This window comes from Astyanax mexicanus, chromosome 7 (assembly GCF_023375975.1).
Source record: "Astyanax mexicanus isolate ESR-SI-001 chromosome 7, AstMex3_surface, whole genome shotgun sequence".
NCBI classification, from domain to species: Eukaryota; Metazoa; Chordata; class Actinopteri; order Characiformes; family Acestrorhamphidae; genus Astyanax; species Astyanax mexicanus.
The window spans coordinates 55,147,738-55,165,802 of NC_064414.1; the positions used below are offsets into that span (position 1 = coordinate 55,147,738).

The following is an 18,065-nucleotide window of genomic DNA, read 5'->3' on the forward strand; positions in this document are numbered from 1 at the left end:
GGTAAAAGATGGCAGTGCCTAAAGATTAGGTTACGCTACCATATCATCCACTTTAAAGCATGTTTGAACAAACTGTAAAAAAATACTGGATCTCAGAAAACAGTGGGAGAGCGGAGATGGGCTGTTTAATAAAGGTTAGTACTCTTTTACACTTGTACTTAGAGTAAAAAGATTGAGTTGATATTTCAACTTCTACAGAAGTATTTTATTAAACACTCTATCTATCTATACTTCTACCTACAGTGTAATGAATGAACTAGTTTGAAGGAGCGGTGTACTTTAATTCAAGGAATGAGATTATGGAATAATTTGTGAGTGAGTTGTGTGATGTTAAAAATGCTATATCAATGTGTGTGTTTAAAATAATAATAAAAGTTGGTTTGTTTACAAAATATATAATAGTACAATGTGTAATGTTATAAACTGTTGTTTGAGAGGGATTGGATATTTTTGTTTATTTTTTAATGTTATTTTAAATTATTTTGGGGATAAAAGGGGCAGATTTAAGGTTTTTTTCTCTTCTTTCTGCTTCCTTTCATTTGATTTGTTATTTGTATTTTGCTTCTGTATATAAAATATATTTTGCTTATAATGAAATTAATAAATCTTCTAAATAAAATGTGAATAATTTTAATATATCAGTAAATATACTGGGTGATATATTGTTAGGCAGCTCTGCCCCCTGGTGGCCGGTGAAGTAATGACACCACAGACTCCATTCTCCAGAACAGCTCGGTGCTTATTGAGCTATATTGAGCAGTATATTCTTTCCAATACATCAAGCATGTTACTCAGTTAGGGAAGGAGAGTCACTCATGAGAAAGAAGATTCACCACACAGTGTGTCTGCTACCAAATCCTCCCGCCCACCACCAGCACTTCAGATAATAATACATCTAATATATATATATATATATATTTATATATATTTATCTGTAGATTTATACTTTATCACTATTACAAAAAATACCACGCTGCTGCAAGTGTGATTTAAACACAGGGTGAGAACAGAAACACAACACAAAAGAACTGTACACCTCACCGAGGAGAACAACAGATAAATAAATACAATAGTAAAAAAAGAAGGGTTTATTCTAGGTGGATGTTATTACACATATATGTGTATTCATATATTTCTTGTATGAACATAATTCATGAATATAAAGCCAATAGTGTCTGGTTTATTGGTGGTTTATTATTATTATACTAATTTATTAAGCAGTAATTACAGTATTTTCATTGTATAATTGTGCATAATCTCCTGTACATCCTTTACTGATATAAAGCAGAGCTAAAAGTGATATTACCTCAATATTTCCCACCTAGTAAATTAGTACATCAGTTATTTACCAGCCACTGGCTTCACTCGCCAAAATAAAGGTCTTTTATAACATCCACCCAAAATAAAGCATCACCAAAGAAAATCTATTCATGATTCGCCGTCTTAAAATACCCAGAATGCACTCTTCTGGGTCTTCAACATTTGTGCTTTTTTTTAACAGAAAGAACAGAACAATACTGGATTCAGAGTTAAAGTCCAGGACTTCCCATTTAAACCAGTCAAATGATACAGTCAGCGTTTATCTTCAGCACCAGTCAGGCCTGTGAATCAGGTCTCACCTTCACACACATTCAGAAACATTCAGCACGTAAAGAAAAATAAGATATATCACATCATGTCCATCACTATTCTCCACTCTGAGCCACAAGGCTCCCCTGATCAAATGATGTGTATTATTCATGTTTTGAATGTAAATAAGTGAACAAATACTTCCACAGAGAAGTGTATTCTAATACATATCTATAAATACTGTTTATTTGCTTAATTTATCCCAATATACAGATTAAAAGCATGTTATGCTATACAAATGTTATACAAAATTTGAATAAATATGTTTAAAATGTATAATATTGTCCACTTTACTCTACTTATTACCAAATTTGGTAATAAGTAAAGTAAAATTGACAGGAGGAAATAATGGGAAGGGCACACCCCCTCTTATATGTGTGAAGTCAGACTCCACCCCTTTTTTAACTGCAGCCAATCAATGCAGCATGTCTAGGCAGCATCACAACACATTTGGAGGAATTCACCAAATCTCCAACTCGAAATCAGATAACATACGCCTATATCTTGACCATCTGTACTCTCTCAGACTCCGGCTGCTGATGCTGAAGCAGCAGCATGACCCAGGATTCGAACCGGCGATCTTCAGATCAGTTATTATGCCTTAAACAAAAATGCAGACAGTGATGATATAATAATGTATTTGTTCACTTATTCAGCAATACATCGCTTGATGAACAGGGGTGTCAAAACGTTCACATATAACTGTATATATAATCTGGATCAGAAGATTGTCTGAAGTTGTTTCACAAAGCAGGATTTCTCAGTTAACCTGATAACTGAACCCAATAAAATAAAAAAAAGCTAATCAGCCAAAACCAGAGGTGGGCAGACTGACTCAGATCTGTACTCAAGTACTTTATTTTTGCATTAATTACTGTAAAATAGGTGAAAGTAGTGGTGTAAATAATTACGTAGAATAAGAGAGTACGGTATGTAGTAAAATGATGATGCGGAATGTGAACCACAACAGGAGTTTCAAAATAAAAGTCAAAGGCAACAATTAACCAAACCAAAACACACAATACTAAGTACACACAGACAATTTACCTTTTGTTTAAATGTAATGTGAATATTGCACACATCTATATTGTGATGTTGAAGCTAAAATTATATATTGTACAGTCCTAATCTGTAGTGTTATGAGGTTAATTTTATAGTGAAGTTGTATGGTATATAGTCAGAAATAAGACATTGGTTGATTTTGAATTTACAGACAGACAATGAACGATCTCTGACTGAATTAAAATGGTTTTAAATGGAGTAGAAGAATATTCGTACTCTTACAAACAACATATTTAAGTACCAGTAAAGTAAAATAAAGTACAGATCTTTGTTAAACATCTGTATAATTTGTTCAATGAGTCAATAAATAGGTAATATTGTGTGTTTCATGTGATTAAATATTATCACAATAATTAGCACAGGAGCTCAGAGGCTAATTAAACTAGTGTAAAGGAATGTTATCATATAATATATAAATGTATCTAACATGAAATGGAATATTATACCACAACATTTAGCACTGGAGCTCAGAGGCTAATGTAGTTAACATGCTAATGTTGCTAACATTTATTGGAATAGTGTTCCACAACATTTAGCACTGGAGCTAACAATAGGCTAATGTAGTTAGCTAGTGTGTTTTGGAATAATATTCCACAACATTGAGCACTGGAGCTAATAAGAGGCTAATGTAGTTAGCTAACATGTATTGGACTAATATTCCACAACATTTAGCATTGGAGCTAAGAGGCTAATTTAGCTAACATACTGGAATAGTTTTTCACAACATTTCCCATTAGAGCTAATAAGAGGTTAATGTAACTAGCTAAAATGTATTGGAATATTATTCCAAAACATTTAGCACTAGAGCTAATAAGAAGCTAATGTAGTTAGCTAACATGTTTTGGAATAATATTACATAATATTCAGCATTGGGGCTAATAAGAGGCTAATGAAGTTAACTAGCATGTCATGGAATAATATTCCACAACATTTAGCTTTGGAGCTAATAGGAGGCTAGTGTAACTAGCTAACATGTATTGCAATAATATTCTACAACATTTAGCATTGGAGCTAATTAGAGGCTAATAAAGCTAAGATGTAATGAAATATCACCCCACAACATTTATCATTGTAGCCAGCTAAGAGGCTAATGTAGCTAACATGTAATGGAATACTATCCCACAACATTTAGCACTGGAGCTCAGAGGCTAATATAGCTAACATGCTAATGTAGCTAACATGTAATGGAATATTCTCCCACAACATTTAGCACTGGAGCTCAGAGGCTAATATAGCTAACATGCTAATGTAGCTAACATGTATTGAAATACTATTTTACAATATTTAGCATTGGAGCTAATAAGAGGTTAATTTAACTAGCTAACATGTATTGGAATAATATTCCACAACATTTAGCACTGAAGCTAACTGAGAAAGTTTGATTTAACCACATCTAGGAGAAATAATAACACTAAGAGGAAGTCTTAAATTAAATATTTATTTTTTCTAGGTAAAAATAAAAGAAGATAAAATCCTGTTAATTAGCACTGGAGCTTCAAAGCTAATGTACTGTAATTAAAATAGGCTAATGTAGCTAGCATGTAATGGATTTTGTGGACTTGCATAACCCTCTGTAGTTATTAGCATCATGCCCACATTTAGGAAGTTATAGCTAAACAGACATGCTAAAAAGTCATTGGACAGCAGTGTGTTAAATGATGACATGCTACTTTAGGGGACGACTTGGGAACATCCTACACCTGATAAGTTGTGAGGTGATATCTTGTGAGGCTCATATTACCACCCACAGTGGACAGTGCAGTGGGCGGTAGTGATGGTGACCGGTGACGTCTGGCCAGACTTGTCCGGCTTAAATCACATTCACATTTAATGCAGAATTCAACCTCATCCACATATCCCATAATTCAGTTCAGCTTTCTTTTGGCCTCCATGGGACATGGCAATAGTCACGGGACACGATGCTAATTTCTGTCTCATAAGTTTTTGTATGTGTGTTTACAAGCTGTACAAAGTTAAAATACAAAATATTCAAATAGTGAAGTTTTTTTTTTTAAATAAGGGTTGTTTTAAAGTTATCCAGCTAAACTGAGAAATCCTGATATATGAACTTTAAAGAAAGTTTTAATGTAAGAGTTTAAAATGTAAGAGTAAAAGGACACACTGTGAGGACACAAAAAACCCACAACAAAACGTACGTTCCTTAACGTCTAAATGTAAATATATTTCTATTATTATTATTATTATCAGCAGATCATTATAATCTCCCACCTTTAACGAAAACCCAGCGTTAAAAATGACCTGGAACAGCGAGAATCTTGATGTACATTTGACGCAAACCGGTCGACATCATTAGATTATTATATATTAGACTAGAACGCAGAGAAAATATCACAGTTTGCTTCTTTTTTACGTCGTCATAAATAACATAAATATTTAATTCGTTTATTCAGCAGGAAAACAGCTCAGGTATACTCACGACACGCCAACACTTATACTTCACATCACCTCGGATTTAGTCTTTATTAATGTTAGTCACTGATTGGCGGCTCGGGCGAGCCGTAAGCAGGACGTCTGGACACAGGAGGGAGGCGTATATTTAATACTGACAGAATCCGAACCCCAAATTAAAATGTGCTGAAACCCGACAGGCCCGGTTACAGCAGCGTGCTGAAGCGTTGGAGCTAAACTCAGTATCTCAGACATGCAGGAGGAAAAGCTAAAGTTTAAAATGGCTTTTTTTTAAGCCCCACCCAACCCCACCCACTTCTGTCCCCGCCCCGCCCACTCCAGCCTGGCCCCGCCCACCCCAGCTCAGAGACATGCCCAGTTTACAGTGCACTTTTTTTACATGGTGCTGAAGAGCTAGTTTTATTCTGGTGTCAGAAAACGACGGGAAAAGGCATAAAACAGACAAACCTGGGAATGGGATAGGATGGGGTGCGTTCACTTTTTTAAACCTCTCAAAAAACAAACAAACAAACGAACAAACAAACAAACAAATAATGACAAAAATAAACAACGCAAAGTTCTCCAACTCAATGGCAGATCGTTGCTTTTTTCGTTGCCGTCCAAAGCACAAACGCACTTTGTCCTCATGCACAAAGCTGCTGTTCATGTCTGGTGTGTTTCTTGCAATTGCAGGAGTGTGTGTGTGTGTGTGTGTGTGTGTGTGTGGTGGGAATCAGGGGCTCGGGTGATATTTAAGGGGGGTACAGGTGTGTATCTGGAGATTAGTGTGGCAAGGCCACCAGGATGTCGACGTAGTTGACGGGGAAGAATCCGGACTGGCCGTGGATCATCCCCTCGTACCAGTTCTCATCGATCTTATTGGTCAGGGTGATGATGTCACCTTCCTTGAAGCCCAGCTCGCCCTCGTTCTCTGGGTCGAAGTCGTACAGAGCCCGACAGCACGGCTGATCCATAGGAGCTGGTGAAAAGACAGAGGTGCATTTTGAAATGTTAAGGTAGAGGAACAGGTGGAGACAAAGGTTCAGGTAAGAGGGACAGTCTACACTATATGTAGATGTGTAGCAAACTACAGGTACAGTACACAGGTATATCTACACAGGTGTGCAGGTGGAGTTATAGCGAACCTGGTGAGCGTGAGCGTGCAATGATTCCTCCATTGTGGGTCTCGGTGGGGGTGAAGTCCATGGAGGTACGAGGTTTGGGAGTGTACTCTTTCCTCGGCTTATTGGAAGTGTCTCTTATCCTGAGGATCAGAGCGTACAGTTAAAAATTCAGAGACGTTATAATCAGGTATATCTGTTTGGCTTGTGCTCCAGCCACGAGTATCAACTTGTAATATTAGTATTAGCTTGTTATTGTAGCCTTTAGCTCAGCTAACCCGTCAGGACGGTGGACGGTGGTTTGGTTTAGCGCTCACTGCGTATGTTTTAGCAGAGGCGGTGACACAGTTAATGTGGGCGGTGTCAAGTCAAAATGTAAGATGATAAATGAATAAATAAAAAAATATAATAATAAAAAAAGAGAGAAGGCAGAGCTCAGTGTGAGTGAAAGTGAAACTTAGCAGTGCACCAAGAGCCAGTTTCTGTAACTATGTTGTGTTTTAGTTCAAAGCTAAGTTGATGTTCGGCAAATGGGATGCCTTCTTTTAATCATGTGACTCAAGCTCTCTGCTGCTCGCTGAGTTTTTCCCGTGGTGCAAAACGGGTCCGTCTAAGCACCACCTAGAAGTTTTAGTTTTGATGTAATTTGCAACTGTTGAAGTAATAAAAATCCTAAAAGGAGACAAAGTGGACACAAACGTAGTCACAACACAAGCTTTTTCAAGTTAAGCCAAGAACTGAAACGGACCTAAGATTGACAGGCGGGGCTTTGCTTTTGGGGTTGTATTGAGATAGATGGTTGTTCACACTACAATTCTCTACCCCCCATCCCAATCCTGCCCCCAGCACACACTCACTCAGTATCCTGACCCCCCCACCCCCCACCAATACAGTACTGAAACTCTGCACTAAAATACACAAAGTACTGGCCCCTTCCAATTGGACCTGCGCTACTGATATACTTGCACTGTCAATTCGCACTTTAATTCACCAAAAACTGTGAACTTTAAGAACTTTAGCACTCATTCACTTTACCAGCCTTAAGCTATATAACATATTTGCACTACTGTTATATACTATTTATACTGTCATTCCATCTCAATCACCATCAATATTGCACTATTGTCTTACGTATGTTTATTGTGTTATTGTTGTATTGTACATATAGTGTCTCCCACTCTTTTATATTATATATCTATTTCTTTTTTTACTTATATCTATATATCTATTCCTCCCCCACACTACTGCACCTTGTTTCTGTCTCATGTATGTCTATTGTGTCCCTGCTGTATTGTACTCATAGTGTCTCCCATTCTTTTTTATTATATCTATTATCTGTACTTGCTGTAAAATTGGGAAGGAGAGTAACGTAATTTCAATTCTCTGTATGTCCTGTACATATGCAGTACTGACAATAAAACTACTTGACTTGATTTAATAATGTTGTCATATGCATCTCTGATCTCCTCTGAATCTGAATCGCTCTTTATATCTTTGAATAATCCTAATTTTAATCACACAGTTTTATGAAAAGAACACACACCTTTCCTCCATCTTGTCGGAGAGCTGCTGTAGGATCTCGGTGGCCTGTCTGTGGTAGTTCACCTGTGCCTGAACCAGAGCCGCCAGCTGACTCACCTGCTCAATCTGAACACACACACACACACACACACACACACACACACACACACACACACACACACACACACACACACACACACCATTTAAAACCCAAACACACTCACCAATAATAATAAGGTGGTAGGTGTTTCTAATAAAGTGGCCATTGAGTGAAAAAAATCGATACAGTAGGTGTTTCTGATAAAGTGGCCACTGCTTACATCACTCTCTAGCAGGTTGAACATGCTCTGCTCTGCGATCTCCTTGGAATCGTCGAATTTCTCCAGAGCCTGCTTGATCTCGTCGTCCGTCACTTTGCCCTGCCGCTTCTTCTTGTAGTCGAAGTCGAGACGCCGGCCCTGCATCTTCTTCAGGTGATGCTGCGGCACAAACACACAAATCCTTCAGGCTCAAATCGATACGGGACGCGGCCGAGGAAGAGGAAGACTCCCTGCCAAAGGCTAGTCGAGCCGTTTCATTAGAGCAGATAAAGCCAGACGGACACAAGTCTCCGTCTCATCAACCAGCAGACGTGACCAGAACGTCCAATCAGATCTGCCGCTGCGCTCAGAATAAACATCAGCAGCATGCAGAGATCTGACCTCCGGATCTAACGTAGGCTTTTCACACTCTTACACACAATCCAGTCTACAGGATTTTGCTTTAAATCAATTAAAATGGCTGATTAACATTGTTTTCATCAAGTCTAATTGTGGTATAAATATATTTATTATTCTTTCATTTAATTTTCAGAGAAAAAAACATTTGTGTTGTTGTCCAACACAGTGATTTATAATATCTTAATATAATTGAATATTTATGCACGGATATATAATCTTACTATTCCCTATTTTTATTTCTCACCTTCTAACAACTGAGCTTATACTACAATAGCCTTAATATATTAATATTCTATATATACAAATTGAAAACCTCTGGAATATAATCAAGAGGAAGATGGATGATCACAAACCATCAAACCACCAAACTGAACTGCTTGAATGATTTTTGCACCAGGAGTAAAGCAGCATAAAGTTATCCAAAAGCAGTGTGTAAGACTGGTGGAGGAGGAGAACATGATGCCAAGATGCATGGAAAAAAAAACGTGATTAAAAACCACCAGGGTTATTCCACCAAATATTGATTTCTGTAAATAAATGCTCTAAATGAGAATATTTTTATTTGGAATTTGGGAGAAATGTTGTCTGTAGTTTATAGAATAAAACAACAATGTTCATTTTACTCAAACATAAACCTATAAATAGCAAAATCAGAGAAACTGATTCAGAAACTGAAGAGCTCTCTTCATTTTTTCCAGAGCTGTATGTTAATATAATATTATAATGTGTATATAATACATAATATAATGTAACCGTACAATTCAATTACAAACAATGACTAAAAGAATAAATATGCACAACAAATATAAATTACATATACTATTAAAAATGTCAATATATTGCCAACCTGGATCTCCTTCAGGTCCTTGTCATGCATGTTCTGCATGGGGTCGACGAAGTTCTGCTTGACCTCCATGTCCAGAGCGTCCTTCACCTCCCCCAGCTCCCGCATCGCCTCCCCAGCATCGATCAGAGCCAGACCTGAAACACACACACACGCACACACACACACACACACACAGATTTATTTACTCCACCTTTACACCTCTACACTAACATAATGCAAATATAGCAATATTTCTTTATTTAATGTATTTTCTACATTGTATATTAATATTAAAGACATGAAAAAGATTAAGGGACACATATGGAATTACGTAGTAAAGAGTAAAAAAGTGTTATTTCTCCACATTAATCCCCTGATCTAAACCTGATGAACTGAGATGGTGATTTGAGGTGATTTAATTGGGATGAGCTGGAGCTTCACAGCGTGAAGGAAAAGCAGCAGCTATTGTTCAGCACCTCCAGGAACTCCTTCCTTCAAGATGCTGAGAAAACTATTCCAGGTGACTCTCCCTCATGAAGACACTGAGATTAAAATCTCACCAAGAGTCTGCAGATCTGTCCTCAAAGATACATCTGATCTAAAGTAGAAAACAATCTTTTTCATTCAGAATGTGTTCCTGTATAGCTTTAATATGGTATTTAATATTAAATTTACAATGTAAAAAATCATAAAAAGAAAGAAAAACACAGTGAATAAGGAGAGGTTTGTCCAAACTTTGTACTGATACTGTATATAATAATAAAGTAAAGCTGTGTTTACCGAAGTTGGACTCCTCGCCCAGCTCCCGGCCGTACTTCTGCATGGTCTCTCCCAGCATGGTCTCGGTCTGCGTGTAGCCCGGACCCTTATCACCACCACGGATCTTAGACATGGAGCTCATCATGCTCAGCTTAGCACGAGTCGCTACACACACACACACACACACACACACACACAAATAAAAAATATATCAATCACCCCCTTGCACTAAACGTACACAATAAAAGACGCATATTATTTAATAATATTAAATAATCTGCATTTTATTTAATTTTAATAGTTCTAAATCAGTGTTTTAAACCTGTGAACCATAGATTACCCGAGACAATTATTTCAATATGCTACATTAACACATAAGAACCCAGATTTATGTATATTTATCATTCATGTTTTTTTTTCTCATTCTGATAAAGAGGAACATGACTGTAAATATTTTAAGGTTAAAATCCTGATCTAACATAAATGATAAACCAACAATTTTATTACTTGTATTTTAACATTTAACATTTAATTCATTAAAAAAATTATGAGTTTCTTTGATTTTATCAAATTGAAAACCTCTGGAATAAAATCAAGAGGAAGATGGATGATCACAAACCATCAAACCACCAAACTGAACTGCTTGAATTTTTGCACCAGGAGTAAAGCAGCATAAAGTTATCCAAAAGCAGTGTGTAAGACTGGTGGAGGAGAACATGATGCCAAGATGCATGAAAAGTCTTGGAATTTTATGAATATGAACTTTTTTTTTTGTTTGCATTATTTGAGGTCTGAAAGTTCTGCATCTTTTTTGTTATTTCAGCCATTTCTCATTTTCTGTAAATAAATGCTCTAAATGAGAATATTTTTATTTGGAATTTAGGAGAAATGTTGTCTGTAGTTTATAGAATAAAACAACATCTTTTTACAAGGTTATTTTACTCAAATGTATACCTATAAATAGCAAAATCAGTGATCACTGATTCAGAACAATAGCTCTTGGGTGTAACTGAACTAGAGATTACAATTTTGTTCCACCCTCTGTTTCACATGTGGTGCGAATCCTTGAAAATCTGTGGTGAACTGTGTGCACAAATGTTTAATTTTCTACAGTTCTGGCCTATATGTTTTATTTTAGGGATTTTTGGTGCATCTCTAAAATAAGCACTGATTTTTTACACTGCACTGCAGTTTTAACAGTAAGTCACACTATGAGAAATTGCATAATCAGGTTTATTAATGAAAATACTGTTAATTGGAGTTTTGCACAGATTCTCACCAGGATTGGGCTGCAGGTACTCTGTGGTTTTGGTCATGATGTCCAGCACAGCCCTGCTGGTGACGTCCACTTTCTACAGGAAAGAGCAGAAGAAACATCATCTCACCAGCGTCTCTCTAAACCCTCGTTCTGCAGTGTTTTAACCGCAGTAAAGTAACTTTTCTGTTATGTAACCGAGTGCAGAATGAGTTCAGGGCTGAAAAACGGCGAGAGGAAGACGGAATAAAATATGAAGATCAGTTTTTCTGGCACAAACGAGCTGCAGCATGTTTTTCCTCATAATATTAAAAATAATTGGACCATCTGGCAGCAGAACCGGGTTTGAGTTTACAGCCTGAACACCATCAGACGCAGCAGATCACACACTTCCAAGTGTGTGTTTATGCGCGTATGTGTGTGTGTGTGTGTGTGTGTGTGTGTGTGTGTGTGTGTGTGTCAGGCGGAGAGAGATACATGTCAATCACAGCAGACTCTGTAAACACATTTTAGCTCTGATGTATCCAGAGTTACATACTGATACACTAATAAAATGCTATTACACATAGACATGCCAAAAGTCATGGGACAGCAGCATGTACAGTAAATCGATTAAAGGATGTAATGCCCACACCTGGATAAGGTATCTTGTGAGTAAGGTTGATTTTACATGAATCATGTGTACCAGGAATACACCATAGAAGGCTAATATTACAGGCCCATTGCAACGGGGCAAGCAAACCATTAAAATGGCTATGTGAATGTCCCTTTCAATTCTGTGATGATCCATGTAGGAAAGTAAAATATAACACTGTTATCAGAATCCCCCACAAGTGGGCGCCACCCACTAGTTACTGACAGTAGCCAGCCAATGAGGTTAGTCATTCCTGCAGCCGGCAAAATATGAACCCTTTAGAAATGCAGAAAAGAAAGAAGAAAAGTAAAAACAAGACAGAGTTAGGAGATAATTTACACTGGATAAATCAAGGTTTTGGCCCACAAATGCCCTGAAACAGCCCTGCTGGGGGATAATGATGGGTAAAATTGTCCATGTGAATAGAAAATATCTAGATTTTCACATATCCCACAGGTCAATGCAGTGTTCTGTAGCTTCCAGGGGGCGTGGCAAAAGTCATGGGACACTAAACTTGTATACTAGCATGTCTGTGTAATTCTAGAGTTAAGTACACAGCAAATTTCTTCTGAAATCTTGCATATTAAAAATTATGTCCCCTGTATTTGCTGGAGTAACTGTCTCTACTGTTCTTAAAAAACCTTCTACTAGATACTGGGTCTACTAGAACATTTTTGTAAGGATTTGACTGCATTCAGAAATAAGAGCAGACACAGTGAATAGGCATTATTAGGACTGTTTGAGTGAGGTATGAGTGTGTGTTGAGTTAAGTGTACTGTGTGTGGGTGTGTTGTAACAGTGTGTGTTATCTGATCAGTTCAGAAAAGCAGAAGATGCATTTCCTCCTGTTTATTTGCTGTGTGTGAGAGTGAATGAATAGTGAAGATGAGCAGAGTGACAGCGATCAATATCATACAGTTATTCTAACGCAGGACTTCAGTATCTGTAATGATGGTACTGTAACTGTAATAACCTGTGAATTATTACTTTTACTACAGCTGTATAATAATATAATACAGCCCCTAGCCGTGCCATGCAGTCTGCCTCTACACACTAAATTACATGTTTTAAAAATCTGTGAACATTATTATTGCACAGATAATGCACACAAAAGCACAATATTACTTATAATAGACTGTATTAAACTGTATAAAGAAAGCAATTACGAATATAAAAAATAGATTTTGGCAGATCTGGCAGCAGCGAAAAGCAGAGGAATAGCTCTGATGATTAATAAAGAATGTGTAGTTTAATCTACAAATTCTAAAAAATGTTTAAAACAGAGTGATAAGTATAAAACTGAAAAATTGTCTTTATATTAATTAAATTGGGAAGTTTCTGGTAACTGTTTATTTTTGGTGTCACAGGTAAATAGGGTAGGCCTCCTCCAATACATGTGAAATCAGACCCCGCCCCTTTTCCAACTGCAGCCAATCAGTGCAGCATCACTACACAGCAACACAGTGTCTATTTGCCTGTCTGTCTATATTTCTACCCGTCTGCTTGACTATAGTTCTGCGTGTCTGTCTGTCTGTCTATCTAGATTTCTACCCGTCTATCTATCTATATTTCAACACGTCTCTCTATCTATATTTCAACCTGTCTGTTTATCTATATATCAACCCGTCTATCTTAATTTCTACCATCTGTCTATGTATATTTCTACCCATCTGTCTGTCTATCTACATTTCTATCAATCTGTCTATCTATCTGTATTTCTTCCCATCTGTCTGTCTCTCTATATTTCTACCCATCTGTCTCTGCCTGTTTATATTTCTACCCATCTGTCTGTCTATATTTCATCCCAGTCTGTCTGTCTTCCTATATGTCTACCAGTCTCTGTCTATATTACATCCTAGTCTGTCTGACTACCTATACTTCTACCCATCTGTTTATCTTTATTACTACCCGTCTGTCTATCTATTTATATTTCTACCCGTCTGTCTGTCTATCTATAATTCTACCCAAATGTTTATCTATATTTCATCCCAGTCTGTCTGACCATCTATAGTTCTACCCGTCTATCTATCTATATTTCTGTCCATCTATCTATCTGTATTTCATCCCTGTCTGTCTATCTATATTTCTGGCCGTCTGTCTATATTTCTACCTGTCTGTCTGTCTTTCTATTACTATAACAGTCTGTCCATAGATCAGTAGACAGTTCTATGGTTGGTGTGAACTCACCTTTTCCATTTCCATGAAGTCATCGTCGAGCTTTGTTCCCTCAGCTCCGCCCACCTTCTCACTCACTTTCTGTAACACAGAGAAAAATTTACATTAATAATTATATTAATTAAAAACCCATCAAGATTAAACAGAGAGACAGTGATACACAGGTTGGGTTTGAAGGTGTGCGGAATAGCAGGGTTTTGCTTCTTTATGCTAAAGCGAGAGGGAGGAGCTAAAATACTATTAAACCAAAAACGATTCATATTAAAGAAGCCAATATGTAGAAATCATCCACTTTTAAAATAAGACGCAGCTATTTATTTACATGTATCTGCCCAATCAGTCTACAGCAGTTTAGCTCCTCCCACTGCCTGAAGTTATAAGGAGTGTTTCCACCAGGGTTTCTTGTTTAAATGAGGCACAATACAGGGAATCCATTTACATACAGCAATATTTAATAATTTATTAAATAAACTATTATTTATTATTTTTATTGTAGTATTATTTATGCTTTAGTTCATTGTTTTTTTATATATATATATAATGTTCTGTTATTCTCTCAGGGTTATTTTTATTACATCGTTTTCTATTAATAACTGGATGGCTGTGTTTTTATGTACATAATCACCATCATTACAGCACAGCGGTGTTATTATAGCTCAGCTGGAGCTGCTCTCTTCACACTCAGCTGTGTGTGTGCGTGTGTGTGCGTATGTGTGTGTGTGTGTGTGCATGTGAAAGATAATGCAGGAGGCGTGTCATTATGATAATGGGATGGGTAAAGAGGAGTGTATTATCTGTTCACCCTGAGCAGGACACTCTGATGAGTTTTACACTCTCACTAAATCACTCTTTATTACAGAGGACACACACACTGACCCCTCACACACACACACACACACACACACACACACAACCTGACCTCACACACACCCCCTGACCCCTCATACTCACCCTGACCTCTGTAACAGCCCCTACATCACCTACACTATCACCTTTACAACCTCTTTCTTTCTGATCTTGGCTTCTTTTTTCTCCCTTTCTTTCCCTTCATGTTTATCCTTTTTTTTCTTTGTATATCTCTCTATTAGCCTATTTTCACTCTCTCTCTCTTTCAGTTTAATGATGCTATATTGGTATTAATATAATCAGATAGACTGGTGGAGGAGACAGCCATTTCTCATTTTCTGCTAATAAATGCTCTAAATGACAATATTTTGTAGAAATGTTGTCTGCAATTTATAGATTAAAACAACAATGTTCATTTTACTCAAATATAAACCTATAAATAGCAAAATCAGAGAAACTGATTCAGAAACTAAAGTGCTCTATAGAGCTATATATAGACATATATTATAGGCAGTGGGTGGGGTAAAGGTATGGTTTTATAGGGGTGGGAGAAGTTTGATGTGGGTGGGGTTTAGTGGTGTTACTCACTGTCCTGTTATGTAGTGGATAAAATGTAATTTTGCAGCCTAAATAAGAATTTATAGTTTTGGGAGAATATTTTAAAAGTTTAAGAGTTTTTGAGTAAATTCGCAAATTATGTTTTTTTTATTTTGAGCAGCAGAAGAGGATCTGTATCTCTCGCGCCCTTTTTCACTCTCTCTTTTTATTCTTTCTCTCCCTTTCTCTCTCTGTATGATCAGACTGCTCTCGCGCGTGTCTCAGACAGTGAGTGGAGACGGTTGCGATGGTGACTGGCACCTGCCACACGAGAATAAAGTCCCCACAGTGTTCAGCTCTGAGTCACCTCCTCTAACACACACACACACACACACACACACAAACTGACAGATAGAGAGACTCATATGCAAAATACACTTATCAAAAAACGAGTTTCACCCAGAAGGAATTGACCGACAAGAATAAAACAGACTGGCAGAGAATCATCTTCAGTACTGAATACAACTTTTTTACAGGAACTTTAACAGCCCAACGTCATGTTAATAATATCCTGCAACCAGTGGCCTTACCTTTACTGAACACACACTCTAATTCACTGAACAACAGGACAATGCTCATCCACACACTGCTGCTGTTGCTGCTGCATCTCAAGAGCTTTGAGTCTTTAAAAAGGCACTGCAGATACTACACCATGTGGGATGCTATTGGACTATGGCTGCACGATATTGCAAAAATTTTACATTGCAAATGTTCTTTTTTCGGCAATATATATCACAATATTAAACAATGCAGGTCCCATGAGCTCTCAAAATCTGAAGGAAAAAAGCAAAACAACAGTAATCTTGTCTTTAATCAGCATTTAAATGGCTTAAAAGGTAAATAAGAGCGTTGTTTTTTCTGGGATTAAAAGTGTGAATTCAGCTGTAACTGGAAATATCTGCACTGCTAAACTGTGCTGGACTGAGGAGCACAGCTTTCCACACGTGCCCAACCATGTAGATGGAGGCCATGCGGTTACCTCGTGTTTACTCCCTCACGTTTTATCCTACAGAACTACACTTTTTTCTAAATATAATTATAGTTTTAATGATAAATAACCGTATAATGTTACTGCCTGGGAGACGGTGAGTAACACACTTTACACTGTTACACCACTGCACTGTTACACACTCTACACTGTTACACCACTGCACTGTTACACACTCTACACTGTTACTAAACCGTAACACACTCTACACTGTTACACCACTGACCTGAAACACACTCCACACCGATACATCGCTGCCCTGTAACACACTCAACAATGTTAAATCAGTGACCCGTAACACACTCCACACTGTTACTCTAATGTTACACCATAACATACTTCATTATACATAGGCTATTTTATACTGTTTCATCCCTATCCATAAGATCATATATAATTAAGCAATAATACACTCGAGGTTCGTGCTATAACATGTAATATTGGCACTGCTGTGCTGCGGTCATAGATCAGCATGAACCTTGAATGTATTATTGTGATTATACCACAGTTCCATTATCACTGTTTATTGAAAGATTTTAAAGAGTTAAAGAGGAGGAGAAAATATGATCTGTTTGGTTATAAACACTCAGCCAGTTAAATAGTTAAATAGTTCCATTGCTGCTCTGTTTGTTTGTAGCTGCGCTGTTTGGCTTGTAAGCGCTGCATTGTTGCTAGGTTACCTGTGTGTGGCGGAGTAATATATGGAGAGCTTTGGTTACAGTGCATTACCGGCTGACAACGGCAATCACATTGCAGGGTCCGAACTAATTGTGGTATAATTTCCATTATATGAAAATTTATCCTGCTTTTATTGGAGTAACTGTCTCTACTTTCCATGGAATTTCTACTAGATCGTGGAGTTTTGCTGCGAAGATTTGATTGCATTCTGCAACCATATTTTTACTGCATTAATGAGGTCAGAATGTTGGATAATCTTTATCACCCATCAGTATAATAACGCAAATACCAAGATAAATAAACATAAATATTAGAATATTAAATAAATAAAACAATATAAAACAATACAATTCTTGTTATTCTTAGACATGGACTCTCCTTGTTAAGAAAAACATAATAAAAAAAATACTGAAATCAGCTAAAATGGTTTAGGTCATATAGGTTCATTGTAAGGGGTGTCCACAAATATTTACTCCAGGCTGAGAGTAGAGTTTATTAGAGCTGAAGGGACTGAAGGTAAAAAAGACACTGTGGCTGTAAAGAGCCTTCAGTGACGCAGAAACCTCATATAACATACACACACACATGCTAACAGCTAATCCACACACACACACACACACACACACACACACACACACACACACACACACTACAGGTTTTACAGTGACAGCTCCTCATCACTTTACCCTCAAATGCAGCCCATAATCCCATAAACCAAGACCCGGGGTAATCAGGGTCTGAAGTTCTGCGCTTTTCCAGTTTAGCTACAAGGCTAATGCTGTGTGGAGGAAAACTGTTTAATCATCTCTAACAGACCTGATTACGTTATTAAGCTTAAAACAGCAG

The 18,065-nt window shown here is 37.2% G+C and overlaps 1 protein-coding gene across 1 annotated transcript in view; it reads right to left on the bottom strand.

Annotated features, from left to right (window-relative positions):
- Positions 1–5,491: 5,491 nt before the first annotated feature.
- sh3gl2a (SH3 domain containing GRB2 like 2a, endophilin A1) overlaps positions 5,492–18,065 on the bottom strand; it is a 54,218-nt gene continuing 41,644 nt past the window's right edge. Inside the window, exons 2-9 of the mRNA XM_022685961.2 lie at positions 14,123–14,191; positions 11,326–11,398; positions 10,068–10,211; positions 9,309–9,442; positions 8,063–8,221; positions 7,765–7,868; positions 6,246–6,364; positions 5,492–6,079 (exon numbers count right to left, since the gene is read on the bottom strand). Coding sequence (XP_022541682.2) covers positions 5,883–6,079; positions 6,246–6,364; positions 7,765–7,868; positions 8,063–8,221; positions 9,309–9,442; positions 10,068–10,211; positions 11,326–11,398; positions 14,123–14,191 — 999 coding nt within the window. The 3' untranslated portion in view covers positions 5,492–5,882. The remainder of the gene's footprint in view (positions 6,080–6,245; positions 6,365–7,764; positions 7,869–8,062; positions 8,222–9,308; positions 9,443–10,067; positions 10,212–11,325; positions 11,399–14,122; positions 14,192–18,065) is intronic.